The sequence below is a fragment of the Leptosomus discolor genome, chromosome 9 (genome assembly GCF_034619465.1).
Source record: "Leptosomus discolor isolate bLepDis1 chromosome 9, bLepDis1.hap2, whole genome shotgun sequence".
In the NCBI taxonomy this organism is placed as follows: Eukaryota; Metazoa; Chordata; class Aves; order Leptosomiformes; family Leptosomidae; genus Leptosomus; species Leptosomus discolor.
The window spans coordinates 22,289,795-22,314,097 of record NC_141399.1 but is presented as its reverse complement, the minus strand read 5'-3'; the positions used below and the strand labels follow the sequence as shown (position 1 = coordinate 22,314,097).

Below are 24,303 nucleotides of genomic sequence, written 5' to 3'. Positions count from 1 at the left end.
CCACTAAACATTGCACTTTTTGATATCTTGGGGAGGAAAACTGAGTTACCATCCTTCACCATAGATGTCGACAACCTGAAACACATAGCTCACCTTACTGATGGCAAGACCGCTGCAGCCAGTACACTGTGCTTTTACAAGCTATAACATCCGCTCAGGCATTGCTAACAGATAACAGTTTTCATAGATGAGTTAAATACACTGCAGAAAGTACAGCTCAAATGTTGTCACTGTAACCTGTTCTACTCCCATATTTCTACTCTGTTAAATAATTTGTAAAATCATCTTGTATACTACCCAGTAGTACATTGGCCAATATAACCCCGTAAGGTTGGCTTTGGCAGCCCTTCCTGGCTCACTCACTGCCTTTTGCAGATGTAGACTGAAATTATTCAGCAGCACTGCTGCCAGCATGGCCACAACTCAGGAGACACTGTGGCACTGCTGGAGAGCAACATATGGGGAAGCCATAGAGTACGTGTGACCAAGCAATGCTCACATCCATCACCATTTCATTGTGCACACTCAATGCAGGAGTTAATAACCAGGGGAGCAGGATACAAAACTGTCAAAATGCATATACAGTTTTATTATATTATATTACATTATATCATTCATATACATAAAAAAATCTTTTTAAGAGAATGAAAATAATAAAAGCCTCACTTCCTCACAGACATTCCATTGCATTACTTGTAATAGCAAAAAGTGTCACACCTCAGATAGCTCTATACGGTGAGTCATCAAATACTGGTTGAAGTGTTAGTGCTGAGGTATGGTACAGTTCTCCTAATGTTAATGGTATGATCCCGAGGTTACTATCAGACATACTACAGAATTACCCAAAGGGCTTCATTTACAAAATGTAAACTTTATTACAATTAAAACAAAAAAAATTAAAAATGCTATGTTTTCACACTTTACCTGCAGAAATTCCCAAAGATTCTGCGAGACCTATGTACAAACAGAAACTAAAGTAAAGCTTAAATCCTTGATATTTTTGTCACTAAGTTTTTGCTACTTTCTTTTTATAAAACAATATTATATAAAAGTTACCTTATAGAAATAATTTTGACTGAGGTAAAATACCGTGTTATTCAGCACTGTGGCACAGATTCTTTACTTTAAACATATTTTAAACATAGACATAATTTTTTCAAAATGCTTTCCACGAATGACAATACCCATAATGGAGCTCAATTATTAAGAATAAGTTTTGAAATAGTGTCACCAGATGCTATGTAGTGGATGAGACATCAGGCAAAACTCTCATTGCAGAGTCTGGAAAGAGTAAAATCAAATCCTGAAATTTTAAATATACATTTAAAATGTAAAGGTCTATGAAAAATTTAGCAGAAAACTTATTTTGGCAAGATTATGTCACTGAGTAAACTAAAAACCTGGATGCCACTGAGAAAAAAAAAAAAAAATCCTTAAAATTACCAAAACTGAAGAAAATGCAAAGAAAATGCAAGTGCAAAACTAAAAGATCTGCTAAAAGAACAGAAAGAAGTCTAGAAGTTCATGTCTCCAAGACTTTCAGTCAGTAGACAACAGGGAATTTCTTAATGCCTGCCTTTCTGAACTAAAACTAAATAAATCTGTGACTATTCAAACCAAAATTACTCTCTGCAACCCAGACTTTAATATTGTCACTGCTACTGACAAGAACTAAATCTAAAATACTACTCTTTCAGGTTGCAATAAAACATTCGCTAAAACTATCTGTCTGCTACCACTTTTTTATCTAAAATGGACCCAGAAATCAAAAGCATCATCTTGCTAGTCATCAGAACCTGTCTGAATAATTTCCCGGAGAAAATTTATCTGGAATCAAAGTTGCTTATAAATATTCTGGCCAGTTCTTTCACAGGTCAACACCTTACTGTACCAAAACATTTTCTACGAGCAATCAACTGGGGAAAACTATTTTACAATCAGTTTAGATCCAACTGATTAATTACTTCGAAAAGAGCATGAAGCATGGGGAATCTTCTGTTCGTGTTGCCAAGGAAGTTTGTAAAAAAAGAGCGAGAATAACTTGTTAAGATAACATTTAAACACTTGTATAGAAAACAAATAAAAGCTGTAATCCTCAAAGTCTTTCAGGATCTCATTCTATGCTTCCCAAAACATCTTCCCAACCGACACTTCTTTTTAAAAAAATATAAAGCCTATCAGATTAGCATCATCTTGAAAATTAAGATCTTCGCTGTATGCCCGATTTCTACAAAACATTGTTTAAAATGTGTACACCACCAAGATACTTTCAAAACACTACAATTACCCTCATAATTTACAATAATTCAATGAAGAAATTAAGTTCTAAGAGTTTAAAAAAGCTGTCCAGTGAGCATAGTGAGAAGGGGAATTCACAGAAGTAACAACTGATCAGGTATTAGACAATTTGTGAATCCAAAAAAGGTAGTCTCAGCTTAATCTGCTAAGAGCGGATACAGCTTCAAACAGGAGCATTAAGAAAAGCCAATCACCAGCAATCTGACATACTGCACGGATATAAAGCAGGAAATTGGGACTTTGGCTGTACATCATTTTTCCAAAGTTTGTACTGAACCTGGCTAAAATATTTGGTCGGTGCATTTGACTCGGGCATTTGACTTCTGCAATGATCATTTCTACCTGACAAAATGCCAATACTGATTAGAAGAACCACAAGATTTGCAAGGTTAGACACGTACAGTAAAACTGTAATGCATGTACCACAGCAATAGATGCCCCAGAAGACTGAGTGGATGAGAATGTATGCATAAACACACATCCTCAGTGATTTCCAAACAGTGGGGCACAAGTCAGTAAATAATTTAAATTTTTGTCACTCTACCTATATATGGGCTGTCATTTAGTTTAGTTCTAAACTAGAACAAGTTCATGAATCAATTCAACAAAAACTAATAGCTGTTATGCTATGTAATACAAATAATACACATTTTTTCATTTCATTTGGAATGATGCAGCAATGTGGAGCCTGGAGTGTGTAACATTTGCTACATCTCACCCAAAACACAGGCAATTCTGATCTTTCTCAATTTCTACTGATTTCTTCTGAATAATAATAAAAAAAATCCCTGCTGAAAAAACAGATACACTTCACCCCAGAAATATGAGAAATTCCTAGTGTTTATAGAGGACAGAGATGTCCCGGTGCCCACATTAAAGAATTAACTGTTTTATTTATACATTTTTCCACCTTTCAGACTAAATCTGCTTTAATCCACAAATGTGCTTTCTTTAAAACAATAAACTTACATCTCTTGCACACATAGAGAAAAGAATCTCCTATATACATCTTCCTAGTGTCAAAAAGCAGTGACTGATCTGCTGTAGGGAACCAGAGAACAGGCGTGGGTGTCAGCAAACCACCTGCAGGCACCAAGGGAAGGGAAGGTGACCGAGATGGCCGCAGCATAACCATCCACCTACGCTTCATCAGAAAAGAGCAGCAGCTGAGCCATGGTGCCAGCTTCAGCTGGGAGAGGGACTGTCTCTAAGCTGAGACACATTTCTGTGATGATTAATTTTTCATTTTCAGGGGACTGAACTTCCAGTATTTTGACATCTAATGTAGGAATTTATAAAAGCACATCCTTATTCCTATTTGAATGGTTAATGCTACCCTCCATCCCTTCCCCCCCCCCCCGCCCAATACCTCCATCAAAACTTTTGCTGAAATCCAAGGATGAAACAAAATACAGTTCATAAAAAATTCGTGGAAATTTCCAGGTCCATTAATTTCATACAAACAATTAAATTTACTTAAAATACAAAGTATTTGCCTTATACACAAGTTGTTTGTTGATATAGTACAAATATGCACAATGTTGTATTAATGACAAAATCATTAGCCCTGCAAATTCAGAAGACAGATCCAAACGCCGAACTTTTTATGATATAATTGCTTGCAATAGAAGCCTCCACTTTAGAAATGGAGCAAATCTGTTCCAATTGTTTGCTACAATGGAAAAAGTTTAGATTTTGCTGTCCACCAACTGTCAGGAGGTCAACTCCACCTTTCTTGCAACATTTTTCAAATTACAAGGAAAGTGGAAGAAAAAACCTCCAAAGGCAAATTGCAGCAATTACATCATCGTCATTAAAAAAAAAAAAATATTTTAAAAGTCAAATGAACAAAATATACTCTGCGCTACCCAACGACCTTTAATATTTCAAGATGGTTAACATACGGAATGCAAGACTCAAGCCTCATTATAATTAGCTGAAAACTCTTATGTTGGTATTTATGTATTTAATTCTATGTCTGCTAGATTCCTGTGGGGATAAATACGCTCTGCTACTTGTTCTAGAAGTGTTTGAAAAGCAGCAAAGAAATAACAGTAAATAATAATTCAATGCAGAAACTGTGCTTTTTGTTTATTTTAAATTCTACCACTTTGTACAATGTCACTATACCTCGAAAATACATAATCTACCAAAAATAAGCTACTAAAAGTCATCCTTAGTGCATATACAGGAAGTTAAAGTAGCATTTAAAAAACACTAGTTATTTTATTTTTACAATGTTCTTAATGGAACATAAAACATGCATACCTAGATCTTGGAATAAACAGAGTGCCGTTCAGAATTTCTTAATTACTTCAGATTACAAATTCTTCTTTTTCATACATTTCCCGGTATTACCCTATTTTACAATAGCTTATTTTTTATTATTTTTTTAAATTTTATTACTATTATTGAGTGAAAGTTACCAGTCCTCCTTTCTTCAAATTAAGCTATTATGCATGGTCTGTGGTACATTAGTCCAAACAGATACTGCCATAGAACACACAAGAAGGAATAAAATGCCATCGGGGCACAGAGAAGGGTACACACACTGGCTTCCAGCTCCCTGGGCAGGCAACAACTGAGCAGGATTCAGCGCTGGTTTGCAACACCTCAACTGTGCCCTGCGCTGCAGCTGCTGATTCCCAGTCCCGCTAATTCTCTACAGTTTCTACTCAAATTAGCTAAATTGAAACTAGCACACGTACTTTTATCTGAACTGTATTATTCCCTCTGTACACACATCTTAGGGAAACAGGACTGTATTATGCAGTTATCTCTGACTAGGATTTAAGTCCATATGCTTCATTCTCACTCTAACAGGATAATTTATTGCTAAATTAAAAAAATTCTGAAATTTCATGGAGTTCCCTACATCTCATCACCAAGAGCATTCCTGACTTGTGAGAAAACTAAAAAACAAAAGAGAGAATATGGGGTTACCTGCAATTCCTGTATTTATTACAAAGACGAAGTTGCAGTGTTTCTAATTCCTTGGGTCAATACCTGACCAACAGCCATAATTACCGTCTTTATCAACTCTACTCATCCTTGCAGAACCAAACCCTTAACTCAAAGCTGTTCAAGTCACAATTCACCCTGCTCCTGAATTTCTAATACCATGCCCTATGAACCAAGGGAAAACCAGTAAAAAATAAGTGGTTCAGAAAAGCACTTTTTCAAAAGTGAATAAGCTGTTCACTGCATTCTTATTTGCCATCATGGTCTGCTTCTTTAATAATTCTTGGATTTAATTGCAAAATACAATAAGATGCTTATGAATATTATTATTTCTTGCATATGATTCTGTCCTTAATCACAATCAGGAGTCAGATTAAAAATCTGATGTTGTTAATATACGTTCCTTCTCCATGAGTATCCTGCAATATACTTTAAAAATTTAGTACTTGCTCAATCTGTGTTCTCAAAAGCTGAACTCCTGAAATGCTAAAAATGTGCAAAACAAAAGGCCATGAAAAATTGGAAGAAGTTGATGCAAATTTCAAACACTCTTATGAAAATACAGCTTCAATATTCTTCCAATTATAAGCCACTAGCTAACAGTTTAGAACATTAGGTATTACAGTAATTTATTTCTGTATAGTGCTATTCAATTACAGGGCATAAACTACAACCAAATTGCTACCAAAGTCCACTTTACGACAGAAACTACAAGATGATTGTTAGCACATGTGAGTCAATGTCTAAAATGTAAGTACTATACATTTATCTCCTTAATTTTATTATTTTAAAACACTAAGAGAGTCATAGGCAGTCTGGAAAGCCATTTTGGCTTTAAGGTGGGAGTGCATATTGGTGTAAAGGTGAACGTGAATATAAGTTAATAATAGATTTTTACAACTAAATATTCTAATGAAATATAAGTGCTAGTACTTCTAACTTTCTTTGATAAATTTTGTTCAAGAGGAAAAGCTAATTTCACACAGACAGCAAAAGCACAAGGAGAGACTTTGAATTATGTTAAGCTAAATGCAAGTGATATCGTAGTTCAAATACATGACAAAAAGATGATCTATTTGGGTACTGAATAGCAGGAACTACAGATCAACGTATCAGTGATGCACTGAGTGTATCAATAACCAGACATGAGACATTTTAAATCCATCATTACAGCTAGGCAAAGGACAATTTATTCTAGTTCATGAAGCAAATTAGCTATACGTCCTTTACAACAAGCTGAGTACTTCTAATCACTAAGAGCTGAATGACCAAAGCAAAAAACCACTCTACATAAGACTGGGAGAGGGGAAGGGATGAGGATGGGAAAGCAAAACCGAACCCTCAAGAAACCTGCATTAGGGAAAATTTTGCTCTGCTATAAACATACATATCAAAACGAGGGAGCAAAGTGAGCAGAGGAAACAGCTTATGGCTGTTCAATCAGAGTGCTCAGTTTCCATTTTCTTGTGGTTTTTTGGTCTAGCCATCATTTGTATTTATAATACTATTCATAACAGGCTCTTGGAAGACTACAGAAATAAGTAAATGTAATCCCCATTATTCCAATACACAGAAATTCCAGCAAAGCGATCTATCAATGGCCAAGGAACAAGCAAATTCCAAGTCTCAATCATTTGATGTTTGTTTTTTTTTTTTCACAAACAAGTGCTACCACTATAAACAGAGAGGTACAATTTCTCAAAGTGAAAAAGGCATAAGTCAAACACATATTTATCCCACCAAAATACTAGAGAGGGAAGTTGAAAAATTTTTTTTAAACAATACCTGCACTAGCTACATGGATACTTTATTTAGAAGTCAGAAAGGTACTTCTGAGAAAATGTGTTTGAATAATGGCAAGCATTTTATTTGTTGGCAATCACTTTAAGTGTGCACTAAGAATTATGTCACTCTTCATTCTGTGATGAATTATGGATGTAACACTACATTTTTTTATTAACTTCCAACTTTTCCAGATGAGGACTCTAGCAAAAAAAGGAATGCAAGCAGGAAAAGAATTTCCGAACTGAAAATTCACAATGGACTCTGACTTTCACATCCTCGTGAGTTCTGTTTTGAAAGGGAACAGACACCACAGCTGCTAATGGTTTGTAGGAAGTGAAACAGTAACAAACATCAGAATGATCACCTGAACAGAGCTCTCCCAGCCACAGCACCATGCTGAATCTGCAACATTCCATTGACTTCTGTAAATTTTGCCTAATAAATATTCTTATTTGCTGTAAAGAACTTCAGATCTCTTTTTTGGAGTTCGTAGCTTACACTAGAAATTCATGACCAGCATGTCATAAATTTTCCTATTTGAAATAAAAGATGACAAATTAAAGTCAGGAATACACTTTTCAGAAAAATCAACTAATCCCCTAAGAAGCAGTTTGAAAAATCTCTTTCAAAAAGTAGCAACTAGCAAAAATTTCATGACTAACCACATCACACTATTTTTCCAAGACATCATCGCTAGCACATGCAGATACTTAACTGCTCATGTGGAAAAACTGCAAGAGTAAACAGAGGTATCGTGACAGTACATGCCTAATTACTATTTTATATCTGTCACTGCCACTTGCAAGCTCCACAGTAACTTCATGCTAAATGTTCAGTTTTGGTTTCAACATAAAGGTCAGGTAACAAGTGGTTAACAATAAAAGACAATGACATGAAAAACACAGATACTTTGAGTTTTCCTCTTCACCCTCTCCAAACAATTTCAGTAATGCTTGATTCAAAGAAAAGCAAGTTCTGGCATATTCTTATTAAATAAAAATTTCAACTTTCAAATAGTTCTAGAAGTTAGCTGTTTTTCTTTTATCATAGTTAAGCCAACTGACTGCACACTGACCTCAAAATGTATTTAGCAATATTAGTGGAGACAGCTGACAAAGAGAATTCTAAAAGACAGTAACTTTGCATCACTTTAACTTAGTTTAATTCGAGTTTGAACAGAAAAAAAGCTATTCCATTTGAACAGACTAAAAGGACCTACATAGGCAGGTCCTGTGTACTGGCACCTAAATTTTTTTTTTGAAAGTGTAGAAAAGATGATTGCAAATTTATAATTTTAACTATCTGATCAAAGCTGTTTCTAATCAATTTGATTTCCATGTACATACTTAAAGAACTGCTACTAGCCTTACAGTCACGGATTTTTACCCTGTGTTTTCAGACAATGTTTCAGACAAAACATAAGAATTTGTCCTCATTATGCAGAACAGTTTTATGCCTCAGACAGCTCTTTCACAAAAACATCCCTAATTTACCACAGACACACACACATCTGTACATACCTTTACACACGTGCACATTAAGCCCTCTCTTCTTGGAGCACAAAATTAAATTCATTTTGTATGCTAACTGGATTATCAGTTATGATACACTACTCAAAACATCACTGAGCAGAGATGTTGACTTTGATCAACCACGCATTATAACAAGCTGCTTTTGGTGATTAACATCATTTACTTCGATTTATATATTTCACATAATCCTATTTTCCACCATGAAAGTTATTTGCTAAAGTCTCCAAACCAAAAATATTCTCTCCTCATCTTGAGGAGTCGTGTATCTAGATCTAAAGAATTTCTAAATCATCTATCAAAAAACTATTCTAAAATCCAGACTAATTTCAGAAATACAAAAGTACTCTTTCTACTCTTATAATACTTTGTCAAAAAATAAAGTTTTGAAGACTTCTATTAGTAAACCAAAAATCCCACAGTGCACACATTTCTGCATATGGTAAGCATACTTTTTTTTAAATTCACTTCTGCTTACTCAAATTTTCCTTTTCATTTCTATTAATTTTTTAAAATAACTTTCTCTATCATATATTCTACAACTACTAGTCATGGTAATACGATGATAACAATATCTAACTCATTGCTCATCCAAGGTACAGATTCTAAAAGACAACTTCATCTTTTCAATGACCCAGCATGAAAAGCTGATGTTTAGTTGTTCTGATAAGACAAAATTATATCTGGAAATGTTACTATCCTTTATTCTTCTCATTTTTGTGCAACTTCAGTACTTGCAAAAGTGCTATGACAAACCTGCAAGCAAAATAATCCAGTGCAGAGATCCTGCATTCCACTGACTGGCTGAACTACTGGTCTTCAATTCAGCATCCAGACATACTGCCAAACAAGGTGATGGTGTCACTTTCCAACATGTGGCTCTACACTTACTACAATTGGCAATAAGATCACTCATCTACCACTGTCACTGTATAACTTTATATGAATTGACATAAATACACTGAGTATTATATAAACAATAGTCTTGTGGTTACAACTGGATACTGCAGGCCACAGAATCACAGAGTGGCAGGGGTTGGAAGGGACCTCTGGAGATCATCCGGCCCAACCCCCTTGCTAAAGCAGGTTCACCTACAGCAGGTCACCCAGGACTGTCTGCAGGGAAGGAGACTCCACAACCTCCTGGGCAGCCTGTTTCAGTGCTCTGTCACCCTCAGAGTAAAGAAGTTTTTCTTCATGTTCAGCTGGAACTTCCTGTGCTCCAGTTTGTGCCCATTGCCCCTTATCCTGTCACTGGGCACCACTGAAAAGAACCTGGCCCCATCCTCTTGACTCCCACCCTTTAGATACTTATAAGCATTGATAAGATCGTCTCTCAGTCTTCTCTTCTCCAGGCTAAGATGATGATGTAACATATGACATTAGAAGAGTATCTCAGCTATTCTGAGCAAAAATCCTAGCACTGATAAATACATTAAGGTTGAAATTCTTTATTAAGTAATTCTAAAAAGGCCAGTAAAAGTTTTAAAAAATTATTTAGCATTGATAAACATCATTGCCTTAGGTAGGAGCTCTAGGTACAAACAACCCTGATAAGGTATTTGAGAAGTCATGGCGCTCTCTTTTAGAATTACTGTTTGCCTCTCGAAAAAAAATGTTTTCTCAACATCAATTAGGTTTGCCTCCCTTTGAACACTCATTTGAAAATTCATGAACTGGAAACGAGCATTTAAATGAAGTAACAGTGTTTGTTAAGCAGTTACATGCACAAAGTCTTCATATCATCTTGACCTACAGACAGCAGTTTGCCATATATTTTTTCAAAGGTTGAAACCAATACTGGAATTCTGTTTCATAGAAAGCATCGTAAATGCACTGTTATAATCACCCAAACAAGAAATGACTAACAAATGCTCAGGAAAAAGCCTATATTAGCCCCACAATCACCTACCTCAAGCACAGCAAACCAGAAAATACAGATTTAATTATGTTGCTACAATGTAAAATCACACACAGCCTGGATTTCAGAATAACAGTACCTGATGTGTTTATTCTACCTCAACAGCTTTCCAGAGCACTGTTCTTGAAATATACAGATATTTTCATCAAGGGACTTGGACAATTCACCTTCAAAAGCAATCACACTGTAACATCTCAAAGCTGCTTGGGACTTGATGTGTCATCAACGCATCACCTAACAGTCAAGGATTTGGGGATCTCAAATGTATACTTACAATGGGTCACACTATTCAGAAAAAAAAAAAAGAAAAAGACCACAACCCAAAAACTTCATCAGCTGCCCAACTTTTTTGGAAAGGACTTCTAACGAAAGCCTAGACAACCACTGCAAGACTTAAATTGAAAAGAACTGCCGTAAGATCCTCACCAACCTGAAAAGAGCAGACCTGCAGTCTGCTTCTACCCACATATTTCATGAATGAAGACCAATCCAGTGGAAGTCATTTTAATAGAAAGAATGTAAACTTTAATATACAGTAATTATACTTTATATTAGTGTCTCTCGACTTCTCTAAAGCATTACTACTGCTAAGAAACTTAATCTTACCCTCTTGATGTTGAATTGCTGCTAGTTCATACCAGTCACTTCTTCCTTAGTAAGAAAATGGATCAGCACAAAAATTCTAGAACATGGGTCCAAATAAAAGAATTTAGGTAGAGCACAACCTTGTACAAAATAATGAATTGCTAAGTGCCATGTCTTCTATCATTACAACCCATAGCAGAGGTTGTCTGTGTGACCTGCCTTCAAAATAGCCAAGCACCTTTCCAGTGGCATGAGGGCGCCTCTTTGTATTCTAGTGCAACCCAATCTCACCAGAGCAACAAAACTGCAACCAATAGAAGTATTATCTATCTGGACAATGTCCATCAGTGAAAATTCCTACTAATTCTTCTTTTTAAAAAATTATGCATGCAGATGTATATACACACATACACACAAGTGCACCCTTCATAATGCGAGCACACTCTACTTACAGCAACTTTGGTGACATAAACATGTTACCTGGGAAGTGCCTATAATACAAAACCAACGTCAAAGTACTTTTATTGCTTGTGACATTTCAGTCACGCAGTCAACTGTGTTAATAGTCCCAGCTATCACTTGTGATTTAACCATCCACATCTGCATCAGAATTTTCTGCTCTGTTCCCTCTCATCAGCAGTTACATCACAATACAAATTTGTCATCTCCAGTTTTACTTTTCATGCTGTTTGAACTAAAGGACATTTGGGGTTGTTATTAGAACTTCCAATTTATGAATGCTTCCCAGAAGGATTTTTGTTTTTCATTTGTTCACACAATTCTAGATGTGTTTACCATAAAACAGAGTCAGTAACACCATTTTCTTCCCAGGCAAAACAGCGGCCTTGACCCAAGTCCCTCCTATTCCACTACTTTATTTCACCCCAAATAAGGTTCATTCCTCTAGACAGCTTGTTTCTGTCACCATGGAACATGCACTCTCCTGTGTAACACAGAGATTTTAGCTTTGTCATATACCGGGAATCTCTTATGGTTTTCTATTTATTTACTGTCATTGTGTCTATGAAATTATGCGTACATTCCCCTTAAACTAGAATTTATACTAATTAAACTTACACATTTGTTTGCCTGCATTTCCTATGCAAGTACCCACAACACATGTCAGACTTCTGCTTGTGTTCACGTGCAGAAGCAAATCACAAGTGCATGCAGACAGGTACAAGTGAATTCAACATAATTACTGAAACAGACTTTTTAAAACTTTAAATGGAATCTTCAGTATTGTTTTTATAGCATCAAAGGTTTCCACAGAGGTTGTCCGTTATAGATGGACAACACCACAAAGCAGGCTTGAGGAGAGAGGAAGTACCTGCCCTCCCTATGTTAAAGCATAATACAGCTGAGTCTCCAGAGGACCCTCAAAGAAGAGCAGACAAATTAGGTCTTCTGTTGATCCACCAGCAGTGACATGTGACCAGCTAATTTAAAGTATAACTAATGTTATTTTTAAAATGACAAACCATTTAATTCAGAAGACTGTTTTATATGAAAGTCAAAGATTTTGCTGTTGTTTTAAGATTAATGCCTGCCTATTTAAACCTCATTCCAAATACTTAAAATACTATTTTATTCTAAAATTTTAACAGTGCTACTATAAACACTTTTCTTATTTATTAATATATATTGTACACATTTGAATTTATATAAGACTCAGGAAAACTAATTTTGATTATTGCTTCAAAGCCAAAGGCCTCATAAAAGAAATAATTTTCCCTGACTAAAAATATTCCTGTGATTTTTATTTACCTCGGACAGTAGATGCCCAAGACAACAACTACTAAGGAAAGCAAGTTCTGTAGTCACAGCATACTAAGTAATCATACTGCTACTCAGTGGAATCAGAGTTATTTATTGTGTTTTATGACAAAACCTTTTTATTGCCCTTCCAGAATCCCAAATCTGAGATGATGACTTTTCTGATATTAAACCAGTTTTTGGCCCTACAAAGGAAAGAAACCTTTGAAAATTTTTAAAGCTTTCTTAATGACGAACCATGATAAAATGCGCATGTACACAGAAAGCTTTCATTGGAAATGATCTTCAAAGCAAAATAAATAATTGAAGCAATCTAAGAGGTAGTGAATGCTGAATCTCCCTCTTTGGAACCATCCCAGTTTCTTCAAACAAAATGTGAGGCTTAAGTCACTGTGCCTGAACTCATATTGCAGTTTATTCTACTCAATCTGTATTGTTTCAGTAGAATTACTATCAGTTTTTATTAGTAAGAAATCAGAACTAATAAACAAGAAACAGGGTTAAACAGAACAAAGCTGAGATTAGGCATAGAGATACGTACACAAATACAACGAGGTCATGATGCTACCTTGGTTTTAACCTAGAAATCAGCACCATTTTTTTTTCTCTTTTGGAACTCACTTTAAATCATAAAACTAAAATAAGAGACATTTCAACTTCTGCTTTTTTTCCCCAGGCTTGTTGTTATCTCCCATGTACACTCACACACTCACCCCCAGTTTCTCCTGCAAGAAGTCGGTATTATCACAAGGTATCTTGGCATCTGCCACAACAAACTGCAGAAGCTGTGAGAGTGTAGCTCAGCAGATTTCAGCCCCTACAAACCGGGAATTCAGCATAAAAAGTCATTGTTTCATAAACAGTGAGCATTAGATTTGTAAGGTCAAACTGAAGAGAAATAAAAGTACTTCTTGCACAAGAGAACTGCTTTATTTTCAGATGTGCATGGAAAGAGTATCTAAACACACACACGGTTCTGAAACACCCAGTCAGAAAGTTACTGGGATACAGATACTTTTCACTCCTACAGATGGGGACACACCCACACACAAACATAACCTGAGTTTCATTACGAGCTGTGCCACGAGCATTCTTTATGCCTTCCCACACAAACACTTGTAATTATCTGCAGAAGCTTTCCAATAAGCAGCACACACTGCTGGCGTTTTATGGCTGTTTTTATTCAATTTGTAATTACATGAAAGCATGCTCCCCTGTTCTAACCACGCCTGTTTAACAAAGAAACACACGCTGCACACAAGATGAGACTAATTAGCTGAAATCAGAAATACGGAAGCCTAAAGGTTACTATCGCAGTACAGACATCGGTAGCCTGTTGGAGAGTGCCCAGCTCTGACAACAAAGCACAAATTGGCTCCAGGGGACGCGATACGCCATGCCTGATGAAATGCCACCACGGCTCCTGTCAGCCTTGGCTGGGTCCTGCCGCTGTTCACACTGTGCCACTTCTCTTTTTAAAAATGCATCACATGTTACTTTGTTACTGTATTTCCTAATGAGTTTTGTAACTTTTCTTCACTTTGAGCAAAGGAAACAACTTCCTATCACAGTTTTAAATATTCATGAGGGAACTGTACCTATTACATCCTTAAAGAAAAAGTAATAGATTTTTATCTGTTCATTGTGAGATTCCCTAACGCTTATTCACTCACAGTATATTCCTGTAAAGGCAAGGTTTCAAAAAATTGGGTTTTAGGACAGGAAGTCATAGCAAATTTTTTTCATAAAAGTCATATCATCTTTGTTCAATCTATTTCTCTACAAGACGTTTATAAAATTTTTTTTATAAGGTATAATCTATAAACACAAACAATCCATTAAAGTGAAGAAACCTATTCATTTCTATTAAATTATTTTATGTGGGTGCTTTAGAACAGAATTAAGATATTGAAAAAATTTTATCTGAGGCTCTGATAATATTTTTTAAATTATTTTAATCACCTGATAAAAATTCAAAGAAATGTGTGTATTTTTAAGTGTGTTTTAATAACTCCTACTAGCAATCAGTGTATGTGATGCATTATAAACACCAATATCCAATTGGGATACCAGACTACAGAGATCAAACGGTATATCAAGTGAGGGCAACACGGAACTGTCATTCCCAAAGCTAGAAGACAGTGCATTTTAATGGCTGGACCAAAACTGCCTTTTGCAGCAGCTTCTGGCACCCGACTGGCTGATGGTGGCAAGCGACAGTTTTGTTCTCCTTGCCTACTTGGTTGGGGGGCGGGGGACAAAAACCAGGTGTCACACTTAATTAGACACCAAGCATGCCACAGTATGGGTTTTAAAATTAAAACAGGCAAAGTACCTTTACGCCTCTGTCTGCACAAACTGGGACTAAGTCCTTCATTTCCAAAGAGGGAAGAAAGAGCTTCTGTTCTCCTGTGCCTAGCTCTCAGATCAGCAGAGCACAGTAACTTACTGTGCTGAGACCAAGCAAACCCAGGTGTTCAGAGGTGAAAATAATGAAGAGAACATTGCTCACACTCCTGCCTAGCTGCACTTAAGCAGCAACATTGTGACATCTCATGTGTCCTCTACTTTCTTCAATCACAGATATACAGGAAGAAGGATAAAGATACATGCAGCCTGCACAAAAACCAGCAAGGTTCTTCAAAACCTGGAGTTCCATGTTCTCCAGCGCTGTCTACTGGACCAATCCGTTAATTAAATGAATCCCACCGTTTGCAATCCCAAAAGCAGTAAACTGATGGGCAGCCACAATCACAGCGCAAGCCCTAGACATCCCACACTGCTGCCTGACACAGCTGAGGTAAAAACCACCCAGCCTTGGCTACAGCCGAGGGCCAACCTCTTCTGCTTTGGGGACCATAGGCCTGCGGTAAAACCAGAAATGGACTCTTTAGATTTAAGACTCAGTGTCTTCTGAATTAAACATTTCTATTACTTTTGTTTGCAAATAGACAACCAAGGATTTGACTTTAGTCGCCAACTTTTTGTTAGGAATCAGTGTACTTGTCAGCAAGAATCCACCCATTTTTCTGTTTCAGCCAGGTAGGGACGCACTTGCGGCGAAAGCACAGGTACTGCAAAACTGACAAAGTCTTTACACTTTTTGCAAAAGCTGAAACTCATCTATACTTCATGTTACCAGGAATACACATCATTATTTTCCTCCAGCTGGCTGTCTAAAAGCACACTAGCTTTCCTCTGAGAAGTCAAGTTTGACTTAGCACAGATAAAGCTGTTTAATTAGCAAAAGCAGTAGTGCAATCAAGCAAGTATTTTGCATTCTAGACCAAGGTATGACGCTGTCCTCCCAGCCACAGCATCTGCAAAGTCTTATCACCTCATTATGCATTCTTTTCACTCCACAAGGTAAGCAGCCTCATCTTTGGAAGCACTATCATTATTATTGTTATTATAATTTGGAAGCACTATCGTTATTCCAGGTAACATTTACTTCGTAAATTATTGCTTCACTTTTTGTCATCCACAACACAGCTTTCTTTGCCAATTTACTCTTTTCCATTCTGGGTAACTTTTCCACCCCCTTGTAATTACCATTTGCTGCTGTGTTCATCCAACGGGGTCTGGAATCCTTCCGTAGAGGTTCTGTATCCAAATCTGACTTCCTGTGTTTGTCCTTCTCTTCTTCAGACACAAGTTTATAGTCAAACACACACTTTCACTAAAAACTTATCATATTTTTAAATGTAGATTGCAGCATATCTTATCTACAGATGTATAAAAATCCAAATCATCAGTCTATTTCAATGATATTAAAAACAGATTTCTGTAGTTTAGAGCATCGGTAGGCTGGCTGAAGAGCTAAAAGTGATAAAATTACATGATATTGCATACCAGTACTTCTGGAGGTGACTATCACACGGCACTATTCAGAACTGGGTACTAAAAACGCATACAGTGAAGTCACTACGTTAAGAATACATTGATATACTGTGGGAACATTTAGCATCGATCTTTCGGAGAAACATCGTTTCAGCAAAAATATGTACAGTCTTGCAGTACCCTATAGTGCTCACAGAATGGCAAATAACATCCATTTAAAACAGGCACAGCACAGTAAGTCCTCTAGACACACTTTTCCAAGATGAACAATAAGAAGTCTAATAATATAGTTTTTAATAACCTTCTGTTTCATGCTGTTCCTATTTCAACAGATTACAATTTGCTACTGGCAAATCATTATCAAATTCTTAATAGATTTTAAGTAGAATTTCTTATTTTATTGGGGTCTAAAGTCTACAAAGCAATTTATTATTCCTTTTATCTCTCACTTCAATCTTGTTACTTTGAAATACACTCACCTAAAATCCACTATTTCCTTGCCATTTTTTCCATTTCCTTTCTATCAAGTCAAACTTCAGAAAAAATCATTGGCAAACTTTTTTTTTTAATGTTACTGTCATCTGAACATGTTACTATAGGTTTCATTAAGCTTCAGAGAAGTTTCTGTGGTCTCTTCAGAGATTCACTCACAATCTGAGCATAGGGCACAGAGATGGGATGGGGGATGACACCAGATACTGTCTGTCCAAATTTGTAGTTAGCAACTCATCTACATTAACTTGCCTAAAATAATATCAGAGCATGTAAGAGCTTGTTGAGATAGAGCAACACACAGAGTATGGAGGACAAAGAGTTTTCTGCTAAAAGCTTTTTTTTTTTTTATATATATCTAGTCAGAAAGGTAATCTCTATCACGTACTGCGTTTTGCTGTTTCTACTAATATAGCCAAGTATTATACACGACAGAACTGCAGATAAACAGAAAAAACTGCAACTTTTTCTCAGATCATTTTAAAATACTAGCGCACATGCTGCCTGGTGCAGAACTGTATCAGCCAGCCATTTCAGAGAACAGACAAGAAATACAACTTGCACAAGATTGCTGTATGCTACAAATTCAGATTTGTTAACACACTACGTTACAGACTCCAGTTAGTTCAGCTGCATGTGCTTGTCTTCAAGTTCTTGCCCAGTGTGGACTTAACACTTAAAAACCGGACAAAGAACCAGTAACACGGCTCAAGGTGCTATACTTCCAGCCCTTCAGGAAACATATGCAGCTGCTCACACTTGAGACAGAGTTCAAAAGAAGCTTTACCTCCCTTTGCAGAAACCCATGTGGTTTCACCTGTGTGCCCCAGAGCATCCTGCCCCCAGCCAGCACAGAGAGGTGCTGCCTGTGCTCCTGGCAGCTCCTGCCCACGCCTGCATCTCTCCTTTTGTTACTTTGCTATTTCGATTGCTAAAATGGAGAGCCCTTAACGTGGAGGTGAAAACAGCAGTGCATGCTGGGAAGTGGTAGTGGCCCAACGACCTGCTTGTAAGAGACTAAGCACACACTGTCTTCATGTGAAATCTGGTTGCCAGCTCCTTTTTGGAAGCCTGGGAACTCAGTTTGAAGGCCGTGACTAGAATTAGACTGTAACTTATTCAATTTTTTTTAAGATTCAGATGAAACTTTCACAAAGGTAATTTTGAACTGTGAAGTTTTCATATGAAGCAAAAATTAAAGAGAAAATAAAGTAAAATCTTTATCACTCTTGCTCAGTTTCATGGGTTTTAAGGAACCTGTTGCTGCCTTTGAAAGATTACAGTGTTACAACAAAGGCAAGGCTGTTTTTCTTTTAATATTAGGAGTTTCTTGTTGCAAAAGGCACGGCAGTTCTTAATAAGCAATTAAAATTAATAAAAGTAACTTATGATACATAAATTTCTGTATTATAAACCAGCATTTTTCTGCACTATGACAATACTGTTCATATTAAAAACATTTATGATGAGCAGTGTTTGCCCATAAGCGATTCCGTAATTTTAAAACGGAATGTTTGCTCCTCACATAGCATTTGTCCCATCCATTTGGAGATGACCTCTTATGCCTATCACAAGATGACTAACTACTAAGGCAGTAAACATGACAAAGAATGCATAATTCTCAGGGGAAAAAAAAAAAAAAAAAAGACACTGATACTTATAACAATATTTGTGCTTAAAAATACAAGAACAAAATTTTTCCACTTGATTCTTTTTATAGTTTCATCACTACTGCCAACAAGTCTTATATTCAAGCTTTAAAACACAAGACAGACAAAGCAATAACTATTTTCAATATTGAAACAGCTTTCTAAATATGACACATAGGCTTTTAATGAAGATAATAAACTATACACTCAGCATTTTGGCACCTTGCCACTGATGTATGGCCTCTAATCAATTGCTTGTTCAGCACTGAATATTCAGTACATTTTGTACACAGAACAAAATGGTTATTTTCCAAGGAAATTAAATAGATTTTAAAATAAACTTATCTAGCTGAAAATTTTGGACACAATGCAGATCAGTAGATAGGAAAGGAGAACTAAAAGAAAAGGTTAAGCAAGCTGCCTAGGTTTTAATTTAGCTCTGTCACTAGCCTTTTGGATGACCTTGAACAAATAATTTTACTTCTTAGTTTCCTCCATTTGCAAAGATATCAACAAAAATACATAAAGCTGTAAAACCATCATGGAAGTCTATTACATAAAATCATTACTAAACCTAACAAGTGGTTCTTGAAGCTTTCCCCTCCCCTGCAGATCCATGTGGATCAGACACTTCTCCGCTACCTGTTCGAATACTTGGTAAGGTTCTTAACTAGAGGTGTTAACTCAGAAAAGGGTTCTGGACATCAGTGAAGGTACTGAAAATGTCTGTTCAGTATGCAGCTGCAGATGAAAGGAATGTGACATTAAAATGCATGAAAAATAGGCCAGAAAATAAAATTAGCTTTTCCAATGCCTTTATACAAACTAATAGCATGGTTCCATTCAAAGGAGTGTTTGCTTTACAGGTCATCCCTTCTTTATGGTGATATTCTACGACAGAAGGTTTCAAAGATAATTGGTGCAAATGATCACTAGCGATTTGCTTTCACCTTTGGGCCAAAGGATCATTTATTGCATAAAGCGACTAAGAGAAAGTATTCCACGAGAACCAGCACCAGTGAAGACTGCTTGCCATGGATTTGTCTCTAGCAGCTGACAACAAGCTTTAGTCCCTTTTAATTTTTTTCCCCTACACTTGCCACTGAGGCACGTACAAAGCTACTGGCTGGTGGAAAAGCTTTGATACCAGCTTATTTCGCAGTCCTGGCTTTAGCAGAAGCCCTGAGTAGAGGTGTCTCTCATCCATGTAGCTGCAAGTTCCGAAAGAACCTGTAGGAAAAGAATTGTCTCTCACAGCTCTAACATGTCTTTGATTGAGTGTGGCCGGAGAAAAAAGGATGGTTTGACACAATGACAGAATTTGCTCTCCTTCCTTAAGGAGTCAGATAATATAACATGGTAAAAATACACAACTTAGTACAGCTAAGTTATTCTTTCTCCCACCACATGCCATCAAGAAACTGAAAAGGACAATTTCAAAACTTGTAATAAGACAAACTTCTTAAGGTATGAAAATGATAAAAGAAGTCACTCAGATCAAGATTAAAAAACACAAGCAACAACCGAGCTGTTATTTATATGCAGAACATCCCATATGATCCCATTAGTGACAATAATGATGTGGAGTTACTACATCTTGGACTTCAATATGAGTCAATCTCTAATAGAAATAAAATCTATTAGAAACAAAATGTCCTTTTGATGCTAGAGGTAAGAGGCAACATCCTTTGCTGATGGAAGAAGGTGCTTAGTGCTTCCTCTGGCCCTTGCTAAAAAGAGAATACTGAATTAGTAGGATTCCAGAGTGATCCAGACTGAAATCCTTCTATTGAAACTGCAATCCAAAACCAATACATACACAATCAATCGAAGACAAACACAACGCAGCTCAAAACACCACAAAAACGAATGCCTGTTAGGATTAACGTCAACCAACTGAAATGGTTTCTTAGGCTCTAAGAGATTTATTTGGTATTGGTTTTCTTGTTACTGGCAAGGTTTTGGTCGGCATGTCACATGACAGCAGCTCTACATACTTCATCTTGCCAAGCTGAATGGCAGTGCATCTCACCGGGCAGGGCAGCCAGTGTGGTGGGCATCAGACCGTGGAAATTCATCTATAGAGAGTTCCAATCTTTCAGTATTTTTTTTCAAATTGTCATTCATATTCCATTTTAGCCCATAGAGTCAAATTCCACAGCAGTTCGATGCATGTCAATATGGATATCCATACTGGCAAAGGTATGCAACAAATTCTTTTCTGCACGTATTATCAGAACACACACATAGATATTTTTCAAAATTTATTTTAAAATCTTCAGTTACAAAACAATTAGCTTTTTGCAAGGGAAAGAGCCAGAACAACAACAAACTGTTCTTTCTAAAACTGCTACATATCCATGTCACAAACTACAAGAAATAAATAAATAAATTTTTAAAAAGGAAAAAAAAAAAAAGCAGCAGCAAGCAGGCATGAGTAACCCTGTGTGTATTTGTGACTGCATCTAGTCTCCTACCTGGACTGCTCTGGGTGGCATTCACCACACAGAGGTTTAAAAGCTGTGCTATTGCTGACAGATTGTGTTAATTTTGGGTGCATCTATCATCAAGTACGTAAAACATGCCATGTTTGTAATACACAGGATGGCTTCCATAGGTACAGAAAAATTCTACCAGAAACAAACTTTATGAAAATATACAGTCATTTAATTTACCATGCAAAAATTTGTGCACTGAAGAATATTAAATAAATGGACGTATCTGCAAGGCAGTGAGCAGTGTCCATGGATGCATCTCCATGACGTAGGTACAGAGGCTATCTCAGCCCAGCAGATACAACCACCTTTTTTTTCTTTAAAAAACAAAACAAAACAAAAAAACAACCACAAAACCAAACACACAAGAAAAAACATGAAAAATCTAACTGATAATGCCACCTTAACAGTAATAACATATTTGCTGTAGATAAAGGCTTACATTTTTGTTTCAAGTATTTTATTAAAATACCATTTTGAAGCAAATTGTATCAAAACACAGAACTGTAAAAGACTATCCAGACAGCAAGGCTGTAAATTTGAGAAGCTGACAATAAAATCACAAACCCACAATCCATCACTGAACAATGCCAGTGCTACAAAAACATACTTGTTTACTCCGTATTATTTTTAGGCACCATTAAAACCCTATATACTGAAATTGGCAACAGCGAATGAGAGGATTCACAGCTTGACGTGTAAATACACATTATACGGAAACAAGTTAGAGAACGACGAACAGGTATACGTCCTTCCTATGAAATACGGCATCCACCAGAGTCGTACGTGGTAAATAGGTCGGAAAAAGCTGCCACCTCTCCTCCTGGCAGCAGCCAGCCACAGGGAGAGATGAGTTGATGTACAAGTTTTATGTTTTGTAAGTCCCACATTTCTTATGGTAACAGTGGAAGCAAAACACCCACCGCAAACAAAACCTGCGGCTGCGAAGCTAATTGACCTAACCGCACAAATTCACAGGGCTAAGGTAAAACCGAGGGCTGGTCCTCAATACCCTGAAGGACCTTCACCCAAACATTCATTTCAGACGCTGCAACAGAAGTGGCGGGATCTGCGTGAAAACAAGCCCGCTCATAAACAGGAATTATCACGCGTAACGCTATAACCACACGCAGTTCGACATAGAAATTACTGCCTAAGACACCTAAATCCTGCCTGCACCTATACGCGAGTTCTTTATTTCGCTAGAGAACACAGCATGTGCTTTTTCAGGGCGGCAAATATGTCTTATTTAGTGTTTTGACGGAAAATGGCTCTCACGCCTAGACAGGCGCTGCGGGTTTTGCTGGTTGTCGCTCCATCTTCCAGTCCGCAACGCTTCGCTTCGGGGCCGGGCAGCGGGCGGGAACTGCCCGAAGGCCCCCCGCCACCTCCCCCGGCCACGGACCGCCGCGGAGCCTCATCCTCCGGGGCGCGCCTGGCCGCCCCCGGTGAGCCCGCACCGGCCAGGGGGGGGCGAGCGGCGGCTGAGCGGGGACGGGCCCGCGGGGAAAGTGACTGCAGTGTGAGGGAGGGGAAGGGCGGGCAAAAAGGAGAAGGGCGCCGAGGCATGCAGAGGCGCGGGAGCACCTACCAGTCCGTGTGCGGCTCGTCGATGACCAGGAGCAGCTTAAACTTTCTGCCGGCGGCCGAGGAGACGGCGGAGGAGGCATCCACCAGCCCGGCCGAGGCCGCCGTCTGCTTCACGGCGTTGGAGAGGGAGCTGAAGAAGCTGCTGCCCGTTGACTGCTGCGCCGGCGGCTGCTGCTGCTGCTGCTGGGGTGGCGCTGACTGCGGCGGCTGTCGGCGCTCCGCAGCCGGGGAGGCAGAGGCAGGGGCCGCGGATCCTGAGGGAGGCGGCGGCGGCTGCTGCGGCTCCGGCCGCTGCAGGTCGGTCATGTAGCCATTGGGCAGGTTGGCGATGAAGCTGCTGTCCGAGAGCCTGCGCCGCAGAAAGTTCATCATCTGGCCGGGCGACAGACAGGCGAGGCTGCGGCGCGGAGGAGGCAGGGAGCTCTGCGGTCCGCCGGCAGGCTCAGTCACAGCCCGACTGGCGGCCGCGGCGAGAGGTGCCGCCTTCCCCTCAGCAGCGCAGCTGGCATGCGCCGGCCGCTCTCGCTCCCGCCCGCCTCCAGGGGGCGACCGCGCGCGGCGCCGCGAGGCTGAGATGGAGGCGAAGGAGAGCGGTGCGCGCGCGGCGCGTGCGGGGTCTGTCTCCCGCCCTGCCCGGCCCGGCCCGCGCGCGCCGCGGGTGTGGGGCGCCCGGCCCGACGCTCGGCGGGGGGAGGTCGGTCCCAGCCGCTCCCCCGGCGGTGCAGAAGGGCCGGAGGCAGCGGCAGGGACCGCGGGGTTTCGTCGAACCTGCCTTCGCCCGCGTCCGGCCGGCGGTGGGGGCAGCTGGCGCGGTGCCGGTCACGGCCCGAGCCTCCAGGCCTCGGCAGCGCCTTCTCTGAGGGAAAAACGCTCAGTAAAGGGCAGCCCTGGGCGGTGCCGGGGCTGAGCAGGGCAACGGCGCTCTGCGAGCGCAGGGGGCGGCTGAGGGGGCACCGGGCACTGGCAACACGGAGCCCCAAAGTCGGGGAACGAGGCTGTGCGAGCCTTGGCAGCCGTTACAAATTAAGTTTTATTTATGGCCCACATACTAAGTTCCTTGATTCATAAGCAAGTAACACGGGACATGGAACAGCAACACAAACGTCCCTCGAAGTAGAGCTATTTATGGTCGCATTCAGTGCTCCTCAGTGCAAGGACGGATGGCATTGCCATGAAGTGGAAGAGGAAGAAACAGCTGGGAGCAGCCCTGTGCCGGCTCGGGTCACTGCGGGAAGCAGCAGCAGCAGCAGTTTCAAAAACACCTGTGACACATTCCAGCCTGAGGATCCTTCGTTGGGGCAGCTGCCCTCGGCGTAACCACTGCAGCTAAGACCAGCACAAAGCTGTGTGGCAGCTGCAAGAGCCACGGCCGCTCTTGCACC

General features: G+C 39.0%; 1 protein-coding gene across 1 annotated transcript in view; it reads right to left on the bottom strand.

Moving 5' to 3' along the window:
- SYN2 (synapsin II) overlaps window positions 1–23,293 on the bottom strand; it is a 188,545-nt gene extending 165,252 nt beyond the window's left edge. Inside the window, exon 1 of the mRNA XM_086469933.1 lies at window positions 22,923–23,293. Coding sequence (XP_086326059.1) covers window positions 22,923–23,293 — 371 coding nt within the window. The remainder of the gene's footprint in view (window positions 1–22,922) is intronic.
- Window positions 23,294–24,303: the final 1,010 nt, after the last annotated feature.